The sequence below is a fragment of the Geotrypetes seraphini genome, chromosome 2, assembly GCF_902459505.1.
Source record: "Geotrypetes seraphini chromosome 2, aGeoSer1.1, whole genome shotgun sequence".
NCBI lineage: Eukaryota > Metazoa > Chordata > Amphibia > Gymnophiona > Dermophiidae > Geotrypetes > Geotrypetes seraphini.
The window spans coordinates 83,224,471-83,244,254 of record NC_047085.1 but is presented as its reverse complement, the minus strand read 5'-3'; the positions used below and the strand labels follow the sequence as shown (position 1 = coordinate 83,244,254).

The 19,784-nt window shown below is 45.9% G+C and overlaps 1 protein-coding gene across 1 annotated transcript in view; it reads right to left on the bottom strand.

Annotated features, from left to right (window-relative positions):
• Positions 1–19,784, bottom strand: part of MMP16 (matrix metallopeptidase 16) — a 734,678-nt gene that overhangs the window by 263,127 nt on the left and 451,767 nt on the right. Inside the window, exon 4 of the mRNA XM_033933350.1 lies at positions 10,304–10,608. Coding sequence (XP_033789241.1) covers positions 10,304–10,608 — 305 coding nt within the window. The remainder of the gene's footprint in view (positions 1–10,303; positions 10,609–19,784) is intronic.

Sequence of the window (19,784 nt, the reverse complement as noted above, 5' to 3'; positions counted from 1 at the left end):
ATTTACATAATGGAACATATTTTGGCCATGCAGCAGGGGCATTTAAAGAAATTTAGGATGGTTTGGGGATCATTAGAAAAATACTGTAATGATTGATAATATTTTTCTTTTCCTATGCTGATTGTACACATCCAGGAGGAGGGAGGGGGAGGTTGGGATACTTAAGGTCTTTGAATGGTAGGGGAGGGTAATTGTTTTTGAAGGAATTTTGTAAGAGTTTTAAGTGATGTTAAATGAAATTGATTACATATTGTATCACACTTATTGAAAGTTTTAAAATGAATAAAGATAAATATATAAAAAATGATGGTATATATTGAAGAAGGCCAGTACTGGGCAGACTTGCACAGTCTATGTAACAAATATGGCCATTCAGTTGAGGATGGGCTGGGATGGTTTAGATAAGCTGGAGTGAAATTTGACAGAAACTCCAGTAGATGCACAGCACCGGGAAGAGCTCTGGGGTTCTGGCCTAGAAATATCTAATGAAAAGAACAATTTAAATTAAAGCATTAAATTATAGACAGTGGTTGTTTGGGCAAACTGGATGAACCATTCGGGTCTTTATCTGCCGTCATGATTAAATTGTAATTTGAAGTTTATGTTTGAGTTGTAATGAAGCTACAGTTTGAAGCTGACTTTCATTATTTAGAGTGAAGAGGTGGGCAAGCGAGAAGTTAGATAAGAGAAGGCGAGGGTGTGAATGCCTATGTTAAATGGCTCCCTAAACCAATAACAAGAAGATTAGAGGACTGTAACATGGGTGAGGTTTAGCCTATTTGTTTAGCAGGGGAGGGGAAGAGGGAACAGGAAAATAAGGGCTAGATTCACAAACTTGCCCGATCGGGACCAACCCATGCCTGATCCAGGCAGGGCCAATGGATTCTTCAAACTGTAATATGCAGATGGGGGTGATCGGAGGAACGCGCCCATCTGCCGGCACGGATTGCTGGTGTGCAATCCTGATGCATGCGCAGACCATCTGTAGAGTCGGAAAGTTGCTTCTTGGGTTGATCGGCCAGCCCAGTTGGTTTAAAAAATGTTGTTGGTGAATCACGTCCTGTCTACTTTGCATGGGTTTCTCCTCATTTGCATGCACGGAATCGAAGCGGATCGCAGGAGAGGTTAGTGAATCGGGCCAGAGGGAAATCTGGTTGCAAAGGGATCACAAACCGATTGGTACATGATCGGTTTGCTTTGTGAATCTAGCCCTAAGTGTGAATGCAGCAGGAATTATAGGAGGGGCTTAACAGTGATTATTTGGGGTCAGCAGAATGGTATTGTGATCATCAGGATGAGGAGAGGAACCCAGCTGCTAGAGGGGACATGATAGAAACCTTCAAAATCCTGAAGGGCATAGAGAAAGTGGACAAGGACAGATTCTTCAAACCGTGGGGAACCACAAGCACTAGGGGTCACTCGGAGAAATTGAAAGGGGACAGGTTCAGAACAAATGCTAGGAAGTTCTTTTTTACCCAGAGGGTGGTAAACGCATGGAACGCTCTTCCAGAGGTTGTGATAGGCCAGACCACAGTACAGGGGTTCAAGGAAGGTTTGGATAGCTTCCTAAAGGATAAAGGGATTGAGGGGTACAGATAGAAGCAGAGGTAGGATATAAAAATGGTCAAATCACTTCACAGGTCAAAGGACCTGGTGGGCCACCGCGGGAGCGGACCACTGGGCGGGATGGACCTCTGGTCTGACCCAGTGGAGGCAACTTCTTATGTTCTTATCTCTTGTATAGCAAGATTTGGGTCAGAAAGCTTGGTTGAGTACAAAGGATATAGGACTGGAGGGGGTAAAGTCACAGCTGATGCAGTAATTTTGGAGATTGTGGAGTAAAATTAAAATCAGTAGACCCCCCTCCCACTGAATGACATGATGAAGGATTATAGCAAACATGGAAAAACTGCTATATAAATGCCAAGAAGGAATAATGAGGGACTGCGAACTAACACAAGGATATGAGGCCACCTATTTTGAGATTTAAATTGATGTTTGATAGTGGAGACTAAGACGACACCAACTAATCTCGTTTGGAGAACAAGCTGGAATGGGATTCATTAAATTGTAAATTGAAGTTATGTTTGAGTTGTAATAAAGCTTCAGCTTGGTTTTACCATTACCTTTTGAAGTTGATTTTCATTATTTGGAGTGAAAATTGGGTATGCAAGAAGTTTCATTAGAGAAGGCAAAGGTGTGAATGCCCATGCTACATATTTTCCCTCGGGAAAATCATATTGTGGCAACCTGATAAGCTATGAAAAGGTCTGATGAAAAATATTCAAAATATGATGACTTGTTTGAAATCTACAGTACCTGACAACTTGTTAAGGATTACCAGTACTCTGAGAAGTTGTTTATCTCTTCTGGTGTAGACAGAATTTAAATTGCCTTCATTAGAGGAGCAATATGTTATGGAAAATAAGCTTGGTGCATATCATGAAATGCTTTGATTTACATTTCAGCTAAAAGAAAAAAAAAGAAAAAAAAGCAGCTGCTTTCTTTAAAAGTATCCAGAACTGTAATGAGCAGATGAAATTAATACACTGTAGGTAAACTAATTCTGAAGGTAATTTTAAAATATATGTATATTTAGTAGCTCCTTAAAGTATTTTAGTCTTATCCACATCAACAGTAAAGACAAATTTGAATAAAATTGACTTTAGTTTGAGCTATTGATTAATTTATAACCATGTTCAATATCCACTTCTCAAGAACTGCAGTAACATAATTCACATTGTTGACCGATCTCTTCTAAAACCTCATACTCTGTCTAATTGATATGAGGAGGCCTGTGGAGATACATATCTAGATAGAGAAATAAGAACTCTGCGGTACCCTCACTAGCATACTGAATTAGAACAAAGAGTAGGGGTATACCATCTTTTTGCGACATCCTCTTTCTGGGATGGTTGCAATGGCATATACATTTACTTTTTATTAAAATTTTAAAAAACTACATCGTATAAATAGAAAAGAACTCCATTAATATAAGAACAGACCTACCTAAATTCAGAAATACATTTTAATGCACTTTAGTATTGCAGTGTCTCCAGGCCAATCCTTGAATATCGCCTGGAAAAGATCAGTAAATATGATCATTCTGAGGAATATCTTGACAAATGCCTCATTTCTATTCTACTTTGGTATGCTAGTGAGGGCATCTAAATGGAAGCACCCACTTAAAGCACACCACTCTCTAGGGAAGATATGTCAAACTCTGGCCCTCGGGGTACTGAAATTTGGCCCGCCAAACAATTTCAATTGTCCCTTAAAGCTGGCCTGTGGTATAAGCACCGCATCATTTTTTAGGTTCACGCCGCATCATCTGTAGGTTCACACGGCCTGCAGAGGATCGCTGGTCAGCAATAATGATCCTAGCAGGCCGCCGTAGCCTCAGCTGCACTTTCCCTCTGGCATGGTCCCGCCCCTCCTCTGATGTATGGGATCGCGCCAGAGGGAATGTGCAGGTGAGGCGGCCTGCTAGGATCATTACTGCTGACCAGTGATCCTCTGCAGGCCGTGTGAACCTACAGATGATGTGGCGTGAACCTGCAAAGTCAGGTCCCAAGTAGATCTGCAGCTGAGGAAAGGTATTTGGGGGCTTTCCTAAAAGGAAGGAGACAGATCAAGGAGGCCCACAAAGAGAGAATTGGTGTCTCAGATTCTATTTGTAACTTGTTTCTATTTGCTGTAATTCTGATCTGGAAGTGAGAATTATATAGACATAGAAATATCTTCCACTGCCCTGCTGATCCCCAGTGCTGGGAAGCTCTCATATACACAAACTGCTGCACGGGGCAAGCAGAAGAAATGAGCCTGGTGCCACTCAATCCATCCCTCAGACTCCAGAAAAGAAAGGGAAGAAGAAAGAAGGAGACCCTGGCAATAATTTTATTTTCTGTTTTGTGATTACAATATGTCACGCCAGAGCTGGTGTTAGACAGCAAGCGTGAACTAGGATCTAAAAGAGAGAGAAAAAGTCTTTTTTATTTATTTTATTTACATCACAGATCTGGCATGAGGTTGGAGAGGTTGTAATCCTATACTTCTACTAAAACTAAGGGGTCCTTTTATTAAGGTTCGCATTTAGCGCGCTAAATCGGTTAGCGTACCTTAATAAAAGGACCCCTAAGTATCTTTAAAAAAAAAAAAATTTGGCCCGCGACTTAGCCTTTTTTTCAGCTTTCAGCCCCTTATGTGATTGAGTTTGACACCCCTACTCTAGGGGTTTCTGACAAGGACAGAGTGGGGTGTCAGATTTGAATGGACATGTTAAGAGAAGCAGTGTAGAGCCAATTCTACAAGTGAGCACTTCCATTTAGATGCCCTCTGCACAGTGAGAGCCTGTTCTATAATGGCATCTGAGTGCTCAGATCCTCTAAAATTAAGATACTCACAATTAAACCAGCCATAGACCTGGTGTAACCAGGGCCGGATTTTCCTATAGGCTAACTAGGTTTCAGCCTAGGGCCTCAAGATCAAGAGGGGCCTACATTCAAATTGTTAGCAAAATTAAAATTACACTATTCTAAAAACAGTGAACACTAAAACACTGAACCGAAAATAAGGAGAAATTCTATGCTTCGGGATCAGAACTGGCTCCGGCTGCAACGGGGCGCCGACTCGGCTTCTCCCTTTCTTTTTCTCACCCTGGGAGAAGGATCGGGGAGGGAAAGACGTCAGTCCAGAAACAACTGGGCAAAGCCTAGCCCCGCGGGGAGAGAGGCAAAACGTGGATCAGGACAGGTGGCATCGGGGTGTGTGTGTGTGTGTGGGGGGGTTTTCAGTGGAAGGGGGATGGGAGGCAGGCAGGCTGGCATCGGAGGGGGGGAGGGTGTGTGGGGTTTAATGGAAGGCAGGATGGCATGGGGGGTTCAATGGAAGGGGGATGGGAGGCAGGCGGGCATTGGAGGGGGGGGGGTGAAGTGAGGAAGGACGCACTGGAGGCACTATGGACATAGGAAGGGGCAATGTTGTGTGTTATGTTTGATTAGTTATTGTTACATGTACTATATATGGTGCTGAGAATAAATGTCCAAATAAGTATTCTCGACTTTTTTTTATTTATTATCTGTGTCACATTTTTTATAAAGGTTAGTACCAATAACAACATGTTTCCTTTAACATATTGATATATATCACAGTAATGATGTATTTTATTATCTCATGTAATTTACAAACTTAAAAATGGGAGGTGAAAGGGCCTCATAAGTGGAATAGCCTAGGGCCTCTTTTCATCTAAATCCGGCCCTGGGTGTAACTATAGGTGCCTAAATGTAGCAAGGGTGTGTGTAAATTAAAGTATTCTAAAAGTTGCTTGTGTAAATGGTAGCACTGCCCACGGCGCTCCCATGATTCACCCACGTGAATGCTACCTTGCATTTACATGCTATGGGGCTCATAATCGAAACTTAAACATGTCTAAAAGCTACACCGTCAAAAGTGTGCATTTGATTGTGAGGGGGGGAGGGGAGAGTAAATTTATTGTTACATATTGTATAAGGCAATGGTTCCCAACCCTATCCTGGAGGACCACCAGGCCAATCGGGTTTTCAGGCTAGCCCTAATGAATATGCATGGAAAAGATTTGCATGCCTCTCATTTCAAAGATATGCAAATCTCTCTCATGCATATTCATTAGGGCTAGCCTGAAAACCCGATTGGCCTGGTGGTCCTCCAGGACAGGGTTGGGAACCACTGGTTTAAGGTATTGATTATATGACAAGAAAGGGTGGTAGATAAGAGCATATTATTTGTACCATTGATGATTATTAAGTGTTATATTTATTGTTAATTTGTTTGGCTATATTGTTACACTTATTGTAAATTTGAAAATGAATAAAGAATTAAAAAAAAAAAAAGAGAGAGTGTGCAGGACATTGGTGCGCTGACAATCCCGTCCTGACATTTGCGCACAGTACAAATGTGCGCTGCCGCTTCCGCCGGTTTGAGGCCTTCCCATTTGCGTTATGAGGGGGGGTAGCACCCCAGTAAACTGAACACTCCCGTTCTCCTTCCCATTTTCACTCTTCAGGAGTTTTCATTGTAGTGGGGGTGTGTGTGTGGGAGGGGGGAGGGGGGGGACACAGGAAATAAGAAGACCAAACTAAAGAGCTGGACTGCAGGAGGAGGTACTGTGTATTAGATTATCCCTATCAGTAAGAATATAGAAATGAAATTCAGAAAGGCAAATCTGTGGAAGTGGCATAGTAAGGGTGAGTGGTGCCCACCTCTCCTTTCCTTGTACCTTTTAAACTTCTCCGGTGTGAGCATCCTGTCCACGTCGGTGTCAGCTCCCTTTGATGTCACTTCCTAGGCATGGGTCCCAGAAGTGACGTCGGAAAGAGCACCAAAAAAGTATGGGGGAAGGCAAGGGGCGCGTGCAGCAAGGAGAGGAACTAGCAGGTGGGTGAGCGAGCGGGGGGCATAGAGGAGGAGGGGTGCCACCATGCCCTGAGGAAGACCATGCCCCAGGCAGACCACACACCCCTTACTATGCCACTGATCTGTGCCATTAATTCAAAAGGGGCCTCTTCTGCTAAATCTGCCATCATCAGACAGACTATTCTTGATAAGCTTCCTTCTATGTGCTCCTTCTTTGTAACCAGTCATGTCCTTAAATTTACTTTGTGAATGTCCTATTGTAACCTGTTCTGAGCTTCTGGGAGGAAGGGATAGAAATCAAAATAAAATAAAATAAAGGAATAATGTGAGCATTACAATCTCTGGACAGAAAAAACTACTTCAAAGTGGTATCTATTGTCAGTAAAGAGAGCTTGAACACCCCATTTCTCTGTTCAAATTATTGTTTGAAGGGATCAGGGTGTTGAAGAGAAACCCCTTCTTCCTGGAGAGAATCTGCTCCCTTGGTTAAAAGTGTGCAGGCAGGGAGTGAAGAAAGAACTTGGAATAAGTAAGTGTTTTGTGGGCACCCTAGGATGTGAATTTGTTGAAGGCCCCCCCCCCCCCCCGAAAAAAAAAATCCTCTTCCCACACTTTAAGAGAAATATTGCAGAGACTCCCAGAAACAGACTTAGCCCAACTGCTATATGCCTATGTACTCTCTAGAATAGACTACTGCAATTCCCTATTCAATTGTACAGAGCCATGGTGAGGCCTCACTTAGAGTACTGTGTTCAGTTTTGGAGCCCACACTACCGAAAGGACGTGCTGAGGATCGAGTCGGTTCAACGAACAGCCACCAGGATGGTCATGGGGCTCAAGGATCTCACGTATGAAGAAAGACTAAAGAAGTTGCAGCTGTACTCACTTGAGGAAAGAAGAGAACGGGGAGATATGATTGAAACGTATAAGTACATCACGGGACGCATCGAGTCAGAAGATGATATCTTCTGGCTCATGGGACCCTCAACCACCAGAGGGCATCCGCTGAAAATCAGGGGAGGGAAGTTTCATGGCGATCCCAGGAAGTACTTCTTCACCGAAAGAGTGGTGGATCATTGGAACAGACTCCCACCCCAGGTGATAAAGGCCAGTAGCGTAACGGATTTTAAGAAAAAATGGGATACTCACGTGGGATCTTTAAGGGAGTAAATTCAGGGGGGGGGATACTTGGAATGGGCAGACTTGGTGGGCTATAGCCCTTTTCTGCCACTTTTTCTATGTTTCTATGTTTCTATGTTTCTAATGACATCACTGCAAAAGATCTAAAACGCCTCCAAAAAGTCCAGAACTCTGCAATTCGACTCCTATACAACCTCGGCTACCATGACCCCATTACTCCAGCGCTCTATGCAGCTCACTGGTTACCAGTCAAAAAGTGATGCATCTTCAAAGCCCTGGTCATGACACACAAGAGATTCTACCAAAAAACCCCAGCCTGCATAGCATCCAAGCTGAGCCTATAAACCCCTAACTGCCCCCTCCGCTCCAAAGCAGAACAAAGACTCAGCATTCCCACAGGGAGTTCCTTCCAAATGAGTACAGCATAGAAACGGTCCTACAGCCATTTCCTACCTCAGCTATGGAACCGACTACACACACAGGTCAGGTCGCTAGATTCACTAATGAACTTCTGCAGAGCAGTAAAGACCTTCCTCTTCCGCCAATCAGCCCATTAAAAATTGCCCCCTCAATATACTTCTCCTAGTACTCTTTGCTATGGCTAGCCTGGTCTCTAGAATAAGCTCTGTTATTGTCTACTGTAACCTATTTGTTGTCATGACTAGTCTGTTTTCAAACGATTGTGAATGTCTACTTGTAAACCCTTCTGAGCTTCTGGGAGAATGGGATAGAAATCAAAATAAATACATAAATTATGTTATACATTTTAAGAAGGGGTGATGTTGGGTTGTCCAAAATGTCATCTTTTTACGCTATTTGATTTATTAATTAGGGCTTTGTTTTACTGCTTGTTTGAAGAAATTACCCAAGGCAAAGTTCATCAAGAATAAGCAAGAAATAGACAATTTTCAGCTGGAATCCATTTATGTTTATCCCCATGGCTAAAAATTTACCTCACACATATATCTATCTATGTAACACTGATAAGGGTCAGAGCCACTATTTTGATCCTGAGCTGCTTACAAGGCAAGTGTGTCTGGAGAGAGTCTGGTGGTGGGAAGTTGTGGTAGCTTGGAGGAGTCTAAGAAGTTAAAATTATTCTGCAATTATGAGTAATATGGGGGGGGGGGGAGGGCTGTGGGCATGTCTGTGTCAGGATGTCCAATAGGCATGAGGATGTTGTGGGGTCTATAGTGGGGCAGCTTTATGGATGTCAAGGGCTTTTAGAGTATAGCAGCCCTTTATTGATAGTAGCAACACACTTTAAACATGCAGAGTAGGTGCAGGTCACCCCACCAGGAGTTACCACCATTAGGACATTCACAAAGGTTTTCCAGTTAGCATGCATTACTTTTTAGAACTTATCCAAGATAACAGCTACATTTTGCAGCACTTTCTATAACTATTTGTACAGTGTAGAAGTAAACAAAAAATGATACAGTTTCATAGTTGAATATCTTGATATAGTTAGAAAGCTCTGCTATTTTTCAGAAATTAGACCTACCCAATCAAATAAAAGTATAAACTATACCTAACCTCTTTTGGAAATTGTGTGGAGATACTTATGCATGTTTCTTGAATGGCTGCACCAAAGTAAGGCTGCAATTACTTTTAATGTAGCCACCACAACTAATGTTTCTGACATTTCATTAAAGTTGTACTATTGTCAATAAAATTAATCTGGTTGTTGACAAACCCAGCAATCAAATCAAATTCTCATCTGCAGTGTATGAAGAAAATGAAGTCAGCTTCATTATCAGTAGCAGTTTCAGAAGATCACAAACATCTTGATAAAATCTAAATTTAAATCTTATTCCCTGACAAAAAAATACTGTATTCATAATATAGCTCTCACTGTCCATTAGTGATTTAATTCACCTCTCATTTAACACTCTAAAATAAATGAATTCTATTTTCATCTTAATCCTTCTTTAACTTTCCTGCTGAAGAACTTGGGACACGTGGTCTTTTCCCATTTCAAAGACATCTGAAGTGAACTCTACCATGACTCAACCTCATTCTACCCTCATTGTACCATTTAATCCAAATGTTGTTAAACACTACTTGAATTCTGCATCATCAGAGTGAAAGTAAACTCTTAGTAGAAAAGGAAAATGACACAGTTGGGATTTCCTTTCAAAATTAAAGAATTTAGTTATAACAGTGTGCTAAAATGGCTACCGCACCTTTGTAAAAGAGGGGGCTAGTTACTAATGACTCAGGTTAACATGTTGATAATGCCTCCTTCCCAGGACAGGATTAACGAATAGGCCCAGTAGGCACATGCCTAGGGCCCGAAATGGTCAGGGGGGCCCGATGAAAGAGGGTATTTTTTTTTTTTTCAAATGGCGATGGGCCCCTCCAGCATCAATCGGCAACACCCCACCGATTGGCAACATGGCACCCCCCCATCGACAGACCGATCGGCAATAGACCCCCCTCTCCCCCATCGATGGAAAATAAGATGAGCAAGGAACGCGGGTAAGAAAGGCAACACCAACTGTAATTTTCTAAGCGGTGCTGCTTGCCCAAAGCTTCCCTCTGACGCAGCTTCCTGTTTTCGCCGGGGCACGTCAGAACGGAGAAAGGGGCCCAGTGTACTTGTGTGCCTAAGGGTCCTCGAAGAATTAATCCTGCCCTGCTCCTTCCTTTTTTAAAATGCTAAAATAAATAAGTAAATAAATGTCTTATTACTAGTTGTACTTCTAACAGACATATTAGGATATATTAACCTTCTTTCTGTTTTTATTCAAATTCTTAAAGCAGTTCTTACCATCATGGTTAGGATTTCCTAAGGTCCATGGCTCATCAGAGTCAAAATGAGTATCTCCCCCGATTCCAGGTCCAGGGAAGTAGGCGTGTGCCAGAAATCCACCCTCCCCATCAAAAGGAGAACTGTCTCCGTGAAAACCAGAAGCAAAAATAATGGTTATATCCACGTCCCTTTTTCCATTTTCTAATTCGCTATAAGGAACGTCTTCAAACATCAGAGGGGTTACGTTCTGCCACACATCGAAGGCACGGCGAATGGCTTTGCGGGTTTCTGCATCGCCCACTTTTGGAGTGACATTCTTTATACTGAAACAAAGAAGAAAAACAGAATAATCAGTGATAACTCAAACTCATTGAACCATGATTGCCTGAAAAATTGAGATTATTCATTCTGATAAACCCAGGGACGGTTCAAAGCAATCTGTTGTTTGAGGCAAGGGATGAGATGTACCCCTCCCTCTTGTTACTTCAAAACTAATCAGGAAGTTAAGGGGTTTTGAGTAATAGAAAACAATTAAACTATTAAGTTTTTTTAAAAAATCACAAAAATACATAAATCATATGGTTTATTTATTGTATTTATACACCACTTATAGCCTAAGTGGTTTACATTCAGCAGGTACTCAAGTATTTCTCCCTATCTGTACCGGTGGGTTCATAATCTGACTAATATACCTAATATAGATACATATATACAAACATACATATATGTGTACACAAACATACTGGGTGAAGCAAAAAAAAGTAAACTCCTACAGTTTGTTTTTTTTTTTTACAGTTTTCTCAGCAACCAATTTGAATTTGAACATATAACATAACATAACATAACTTTATTCTTCTATAACGCCTCAATCAAACGATTTCTTGGCGGTTTACACAGAAGAGAGCTAGACAATCAGCGAAATACAAATAGTTAAAAAAATGCAACAACATGTTTCCTATAAATACACAATGTAAAATTTTTGTTATCAATAAAGCTTCAGTTAAGAAATGAATTTATCAAACAGTACAGTCTTAATTTCTTTTCGAAATGTGCCATAGGACAGCATGGTTCCACTAATGTAACTACCCAACCAGGACTGTTGCTTACTTGCTTGAAAGGCAAGAGTCCTGTTCCGAAAAAACCTGTATCTGCAGCCGGTAATTTTAGAATAGGTGAATAAATTGCAATTCCTAGTTATCCTCGTAGGGCTGTATAGCACGAAATGGGATAGAAGGTAGATTGGGACCAGTCCCCAAACCAGCTTAAAGCAAATACAAGAGAGTTTAAATATTACTCATGCTTCTACTGGTGGCCAACGCAATAGTCAATAGTAGGGACTGATATGATAATTTTTCTTCAACCCAAATATTACTCGTACAGCCGTGTTGTGAACTATTCTCAATTTTTTCAGAACTTTCTTAGCAATTCCCAAATAAACAATGTTGCAATAATATTAATTTAGCCTCCTTTTATGAAGCCGTATTAGGCTTCTTTATCACTGGCTGTGGCAGTATTAGCTCTGATGCTCACAGGAATTTTATGAGCGGCAGAACTTTTACTGCCGCAGCTGGCGATAAAAAAGCCTCACACATCTTCATAAAAGGAGGGTTAGTTAAGCACAGTTACTTACCGTAACAGGTGTTATCCAGGGACAGCAGGCAGATATTCTCACACGTGGGTGATGTCATCTACGGAGCCCCAGCGCGGACAGCTTTTCAAGCAAACTTGATTGAAGTTTCAAGCTTGCTAGGCTGCACCACGCATGTGCATGCCTTCTTGCCCACTAGAGGGCGCATCCCCACCTCGTGGTCCTCAGTTCCATAGCCAGCAAAGAAGCCATCCCCGGGGAGGAGGCGGGTTGTGAAAATATCTGCCTGCTGTCCCTGGATAACACCTGTTACGGTAAGTAACTGTGCTTTATCCCAGGACAAGCAGGCAGCATATTCTCACATGTGGGTGACCTCCAAGCCAACCAAAAAAGGGCAGGTGGGAGGATGGCAATTTAGGAAAACAGGTTACACAAAACCGACTGGCCAAACCGGCCGTCGTTTCTGGACAAAGTGTCCAGACAGTAGTGGGAGGTGAAAGTATGAACCGAAGACCAAGTGGCAACCTTACAGATGTCCTCGACCGGCGTAGACCGGAGAAAAGCCACAGAAGCTGCCATAGCTCGGACCTTATGCCCCGTGACTCGACCATGGAGCGTGAGACCAGCCTGAGCATAGCAAAAAAAGATACAAGCAGCTAACCAGTTGGACAAGGTGCGCTTGGAAACAGGATGGCCCAACCGATTAGGATCGAAGGACAAAAACAATTGAGGAACCCTCCGATGAGACTTAGTGCGTTGGAGATAAAAAGCCAATGCCCTCTTACAGTCAAGCGTGTGAAGCGCCACCTCGCCAGGATGAGAGTGGGGCTTCGGAAAAAACACCGGAAGAACAATGGACTGATTAAGGTGGAAATCAGACACAACCTTAGGTAAAAATTTAGGATGGGTGCGAAGAACCACCTTGTCATGATGGAACACAGTAAAAGGTGGGTCCGCAACCAAAGCCTGCAACTCACTAACCCGCCTAGCGGAGGTGAGTGCAAGCAGAAAGATCACCTTCCAAGTGAGAAACTTAAGATGAGATTTGGCAAGAGGCTCAAAAGGAGGCTTCATCAGTTGAGCCAGAACCACATTAAGATCCCAAACCACAGGAGGAGGTTTCAGAGGAGGATGAACATTCAAAAGACCTCTCATGAAACGAGTAACCAGAGGATGAAGAGAGAGAGGCCGACCCTCGAGATGTCGATGGAAAGCAGTAATAGCACTGAGATGCACCCGAATGGAAGTCGTCTTCAGGCCAGACTGGGACAAATGCAACAAATATTCCAGAACCGAAGACACCGGAACACGGATCCAGATGTTGCGAGGAACACCATGATGAAAATCTGGTCCACTTCTGCGAATAACAAAGCCGAGTTGAAACCTTATGCGAGGCTTCCAAAACCTCCCTCACAGACTGAGAAACCGGAACCGAAGTCAAGGGGAAAGGAACCAAGCAGTCAGATGCAGAGACTGAAGATTGGGATGTAACAGCGAACCCCGACTCTGAGACAGCAGAGAGGGAAAAACAGGCAGTATTAGAGGTTCCCTGACACTGAGTTGAAGAAGCAGGGAGAACCAGTGCTGACGAGGCCAACGAGGCGCAATGAGAATCATAGTGGCCCCGGTCGATTTGAGATGAACCAACGTTCTCAAGATCAGAGGAAAAGGAGGGAACGCATAAAGGAACCTCCCTCACCAGTCGAGAAGGAAGGCATCGGCCTCGAGACGGTCCCGGGAGTACATCCGAGAACAATAGAGGGGCAGTTTGTGAGTCTCCGGTGAGGCAAACAGATCCACTTGAGGAGTCCCCCAACGGTCGAAGACCTCGTGCAGAACTCGGGAGTTGAGCGACCACTCGTGCGGTTGGAGAAGACGACAGAGTTTGTCGGCCAGACAGTTCCTCTCTCCCTGAATGTAAACCGCCCGAAGGAAGATGTTCTGAGAGACCGCCCATTCCCAAAGGCGTAGGGCCTCCCGGCACAGGGACCAAGAGCCCGTTCCCCCGTGTTTGTTCACATAGTACATTGCCACCTGATTGTCCGTCCGTACAAGGACTATCTGTTCGTGCAGGAGGTGGCAGAACGCTCGAGCCGCCAGAAAAATGGCACGAAGCTCTAAAACATTGATGTGACAAAGATGGTCCTCCGCCGACCACAGGCCTTGAGTCCGCAGACTGTCCAGATGAGCACCCCACGCGTACTCCGAAGAGTCCGTGGTCAGGACCTTGTGATGCGGAGGGACGAGAAAGAGCAAACCCCCGGAAAGATTGGAAGAGTTGGTCCACCAATGGAGCGAGCGTCTCAAGGAAGGAGTCACTGTTACAGGAAAGGAGACCGGGTCCCGATCCTGACGTCACTGGGAGGCCAAGGTCCACTGAGGAAGCCTCAGGTGCAAGCGGGCAAACGGTGTAACATGAACTGTCGACGCCATGTGGCCGAGAAGAATCATCAGACGTTGCGCCGAGACAGAGTGCTGCAGCGAAATCTGACGGCTCAGTCGAAGCAGAGCCTCCAACCTCGGAGGAGGGAGGAATGCACGAAGGCGAACCATGTCCAGCACGGCCCCGATAAACTGAAGGGATTGAGCAGGGCACAGTTAGGACTTGGGAAAGTTCACTTTGAACCCCAGACGTTGAAGGAAGACGATAGTCTGTTGGGTCGCTGAGATAACCCCCTCCCTGGAAGATGCCTTGATCAGCCAATCGTCCAGGTAGGGAAAGACCTGCAGCCCCCGAGATCTCAGGGCTGCCGCGACTACCACCATACACTTCGTGAAGACTCGAGGGGACGAAACCAAGCCAAAGGGGAGGACCCGATATTGAAGGTGCAACTCCCCCACCTGGAACCGTAGAAACTTGCGGAAGGCGGGATGCACCGGAACATGAGTATAAGCTTCCTTCAGGTCCAGGGAGCACATCCAGTCCCCTTCTTCCAACAGAGGGTACAGGACCGGAAGCGATAACATACGGAACTTCTCCCGGACAAGGAACTTGTTGAGCTTCCGGAGGTCCAAAATGGGGCGTAAGTCCCCAGTCTTCTTTGGGACCAAAAAATAACGGGCATAAAACCCCTGTCCCCGTTGTACGGGGGGTACCGGCTCCACCGCCCGAAGGCTCAACAAGGCCCTGGCTTCCGAGAGGAGAAGAAAAAGCTGGGCTCGGTTGGAAAGAGACGCGCCGGGTGGATTGTCCGGCGGCGTAGTCATGAAGTTTAGTGAGTAACCCTCCGAGATGACACGGAGTACCCAAGCGTCCGAAGTGATCAGAGTCCAGGCCGAATAAAAGGTCCGTAACCGGCCCCCGATGGGAAGCGGGTTCAGTGACAGCGCGGAGGGGGCCCGCCCCCATCCGCTCAGCACGTCAAAAAGACGGCGCCGGCTTGGACGCCCCGGGCGCCTGAGGCTTCTGGTGCGACGCCCTGGCTTGCTGAGGGGGACGCCGGGGAGGAGGCCTAGAGAACGACGGCGTAGACTTCTGCGGGTAGCGCCACGGCGGAGGTCTGTACGGCTTCGGATTCGCCACCCTGGGTTTGGGACGGACCAAGGAGGCGATAGAGCGCTCATGCTCGGCTAGGCGCTTAGTAGCCGCCTCCAGGGATTCATCAAAAAGTTCCGAGCCCACACACGGCAAATTGGCCAGGCGCTCCTGCAAATTCGGGTCCATATCCACCGTGCGCAGCCACGCTAGACGGCGCATAGCCACCGCAAAGGCGGAGACCCGGGATGACAACTCAAAGGTGTCATAGATGGCATGAAATAGATACAGGCGCAGCTGGGACAAGGTGTTCATGAACTTACCAAAGTCACTCTTATGCGAATCCGGCATGACCCTGTGATAACGGGGCATCGCCTTCACCATCTGCCGCAGATAGGAAGAGAAGGTGAAAGCATAGTTAAGCACACTGTTAGCCATCATCGAATTGTGGTAGAGGCGGCGCCCAAACTTATCCAGGGTCCGCCCCTCCCGCCGGGGCGGGACCGCTGCGGTGACTCGAGAAGGCTGAGATTTCTTCAAAGCCGACTCCACCAGCAAAGACTGGTGGGACAACTGCGCCTTCTCGAAGCCCTTACAGGGGACCGTGCGGTACTTTGACTCCATTTTCGAGGGGACCGCCGTGACAGCATAAGGGGAGTCCAAGTTCCGCAAGAATGTCTGATGGAGGATCTTGTTCAAGGGCAGATGCGGAGACTCCCGTGGGGGAGATGTCAAATCCTGTTCCTCCAGAAACTCCTTCGAATATTGGGACCCTGACAAAAGGTCGAGGTCCAAGGCCTTCCCCATATCAATAACAAACCTCGAGAATTAAGAGGGCCTCGAGGGAGGGGAAGGGGATTGAGAGGCCCGCGCCGCCAAGAAAGACGGGGAAGCCTCACGGGAGTACCTGGGTTCCCGACCGGTGCCAGACTCCGAGCCCCAGGAGGCCACCCCAAAAGACTTCGTCGGGGTCAGAGATCTCCGATACCCCGAAGAACCCCTCTGAGAAGTCCCCAGGGTACGAGGCACCGAGGCGAGCTCCAACCTCCTCGGGGAGGAGTCCCTCGATCCCTTCCCCACAGAGGAACGCAAAAAGCCTCGGATTATCCAGGCGGAGCTCCGAGACCCTCAGAGTCTCCGCTCCCCGGGTTGGCGAGGAGCGACCGCGCCGCCGGGGCGACCCTCGATGGCGCTTGGGCTTCCGGGCCCGGCACTTCGCCCGAGGCCGACCCGAGGGTGAGGATCCGCGGGAGGACCTCGACGAGGAAGAGGAAGAGGAGATCCTGCGAACCCAGCGCACCTTGTCCCGAGGCCGCACACTCCACTCAGGCTGGTCGACTACCGAGGTCAAGGGCAAGGTCGGGGTCGAGGCCGGGACCACCACTGGTACCGAGGTCGGGGCCGAGGCCGAGGCTGCCGAGGTCGAAGCCGGCTGCAGGTGTGCCAAGGCGCAGGACAGCTCCGAGGCGATAGGCGCTCGGAGCATGTCCTGAAATACGGGAACGGCCATCATGGACGGCATGTCCGTGGCCGGAGGGTGCTCCCTCGAGGGCGACCTCGGTATCGAGTATTCCCGCGGGGCACCCGACTTCGACGCCCGGGGCGGGGCCGAGGATGACCCGCCCGCCCCCATCGAGGAGCCCGAGGATGGCTTCTTCGAAGACCCTGCAGTAGAGGAAGGAAGCGGGGACTTACCCAGGGTCGGCTTCGAGGACGCAGGCTTCGACGAGGAAGGCATCCGCAGCGAGGTCGAGGGAGTCGAGGCCGAGGTCAAGGCCGGGGCCGAAGCCGAGTCCGACGTCGAGGACTTCCCCGCCGCGGGGTCCACACTGAAGAGCTCCGCCATGCAGGCGCGTCGGCGGCGGAGAGCTCGAGGTTGGAATGTGGAGCACCGAGTGCAGGAGTCAGTCGGGTGATCCGCACCCAGGCAAACCAAGCACCACTGGTGGGGATCGGTGATAGAAAGTAACCGATCGCACCGGGTGCACTTTTTAAAGCCCGTCAAGGGACGGGACATGAACACAAAAAACTGCCGGGAACGAACGAGGTCCCGCGGCCGCGGCTTCCAGGAGCCCCCGGAGCCGAACGAAAAACTTTTTTTTTTTTTTTTGACGGATTCAAACACGCGATGAAAGAAAATAATAAACAAAGCACAGCGACCGAGAAAAATAACCCAGCCGCGGTGGCAGAAGGCAAAAAGGTACGGAGCACAAAATCAACAGGGCTTCTGGCTCCGCGGAAGAAACAGAACTGAGGACCACGAGGTGGGGATGCGCCCTCTAGTGGGCAAGAAGGCATGCACATGCGTGGTGCAGCCTAGCAAGCTTGAAACTTCAATCAAGTTTGCTTGAAAAGCTGTCCGCGCTGGGGCTCCGTAGATGACGTCACCCACTTGTGAGAATATGCTGCCTGCTTGTCCTGGGATAATCATACTTATGCATTACTATTAAACAGCATTTACCTCCCCCCTCCCCCTTTTAACAAAGCCACAATAATGGCTGCTCACGGGAAACACTCTGACACCCATTAAATCCCTATGGGTGTCGGAGTGATTACCACAGCAGCAGCTGTTACCGTAGCTTTGTAAAAGGAGTCCTTAATTATCTTAAGCTCTGTTTTTGTTACTGACATTTTAGCATTACTACCTAGTGATTTTTTGCAAGTTGAAAATGTTTAAGCTAAAACACAGTAAAATGTCATTTACATGATAATGAGCCCACCAAAACTCCCCCCAAAACTACTATACCCACTTGTCCACCAACCCAATAGCCCTTATGACTGCAGGTGGCACCTATACAGCAATATAGTAGGGTATGATGGGCTCACACTTTCCACCATAAATGTAGTGGTTAGAGTGGCTTATAGGACTGGCTCCTCCTCTCTATGGTTCATTCACCTAACTACATAAGACACTTGTGTGATGCTCTACTAGGCTTTCCCATACCAAGTGCTGCTGTTCTAAAGACAGCAATGTACTGGTTCATTCATATTTTGGGGGTGGGTGGGTAGGAGGAGGTCAGTATGTGGGGCTCATTACTTAATCCCTCCAGTGGTCATCTGATCAATTTGGGTACCCTTTTGTCACTTAGATACTTCTCAAAGAGGACTAATTGAAAGTGTCTAAGTTTCATCTAGTGTGGAATTGCTGTATATCTGGATGTCAAATTTATTATTTTCTTTCAAACCGACGCCTCAGCCCCACCACTCCACCGCATATATTGTTTTATACCGCGGGAAGCATGTTGTGGTGCTTCATCATTGGCTGTCAAGTTTTGAAAAAAGTTTTTTAAGCTTTAAACTTTCTTTTTTACTAATTTTTCTGAATACTCAAAGACTAAATATCAAAATGATTTAAATTTGTTTCCCATCATCTTATAAATTTTATAAATTTTAAAAGTAAGTGGTACTTATCCTCAGCCAAAAGCCCAGGGAGCCCAGGGAGCCTAAAAGCCCAGGGAGCCCAGGGAGCCAATATATGCGGTGGAGTGGTGGGGCTGAGGCGTCGGTTTGAAAGAAAATAATAAATTTGACATCCAGATATACAGCAATTCCACACTTTTAAGACTTTCAAGACTGTATTGGATACACTTTATTTATAAATTTGCCATATTTCATTTGCTGTAAGTTCCATCTAGGACATACTAGGAAAGGTTCAATTATATCTGCAGAACATCATAGTCTAATCCTACCAAAAGCCCACCCATTCCCTGCCCATGCAACACCTACCAAACCACCTATTTCTACTCACAGAGGGTAAGAAGTCTCACTTGATATCCAGAAAGTCGGTTTTGAAAATGCCCATGGACGTTTGACTAGTTAGACATCCAAGTGCCAGTTTATGCTCTTTTGGAGTCTATCTTTTTCGAAAATGAGCCCCATAGTGTCTAGATTCTTATTTTCTCCACTACCAATGTCTTGTTCATGATTTATGCTCCAATACATAATTGTTTTAAAGAAATTATCTGTAAATTATCATATTATCAAACGCTAATGTGCGATCGCGCCCATTATATCCTATGGATGCGTTTGCGTGTGTTGACATTTAGCGCATGCTAAAACGGCCTCCATTTCGGTTGGTCTAGTTATAAAGCTGCCCCTGCTTAAAAGGCCAAGCCCTCAGTGAGAAAATGATCCTATTTTTAAATAGGGAAGAAATTATAGACATTTACTAAGGCGCGCTAGCCGTTTTAGCGTGCGTCAAACGCTAATGTTCGAACGCGTCCATTATATCCTATGGATGCGTTTGCGTGTGTTAACATTTAGTGCATGCTAAAACGGCTAGCGTGCCTTAGTAAAAGGACTACTTAATGATGGAACTCATTAAAGAGCATCTCATTGATTCTCACTAATCTAGTCTTTTTATTCTAAGTGCTTTCAAGATGTATTCCATTTCTGTAAAATATTAAACAGTAGGAAGATAGGATCCATTATAGGAA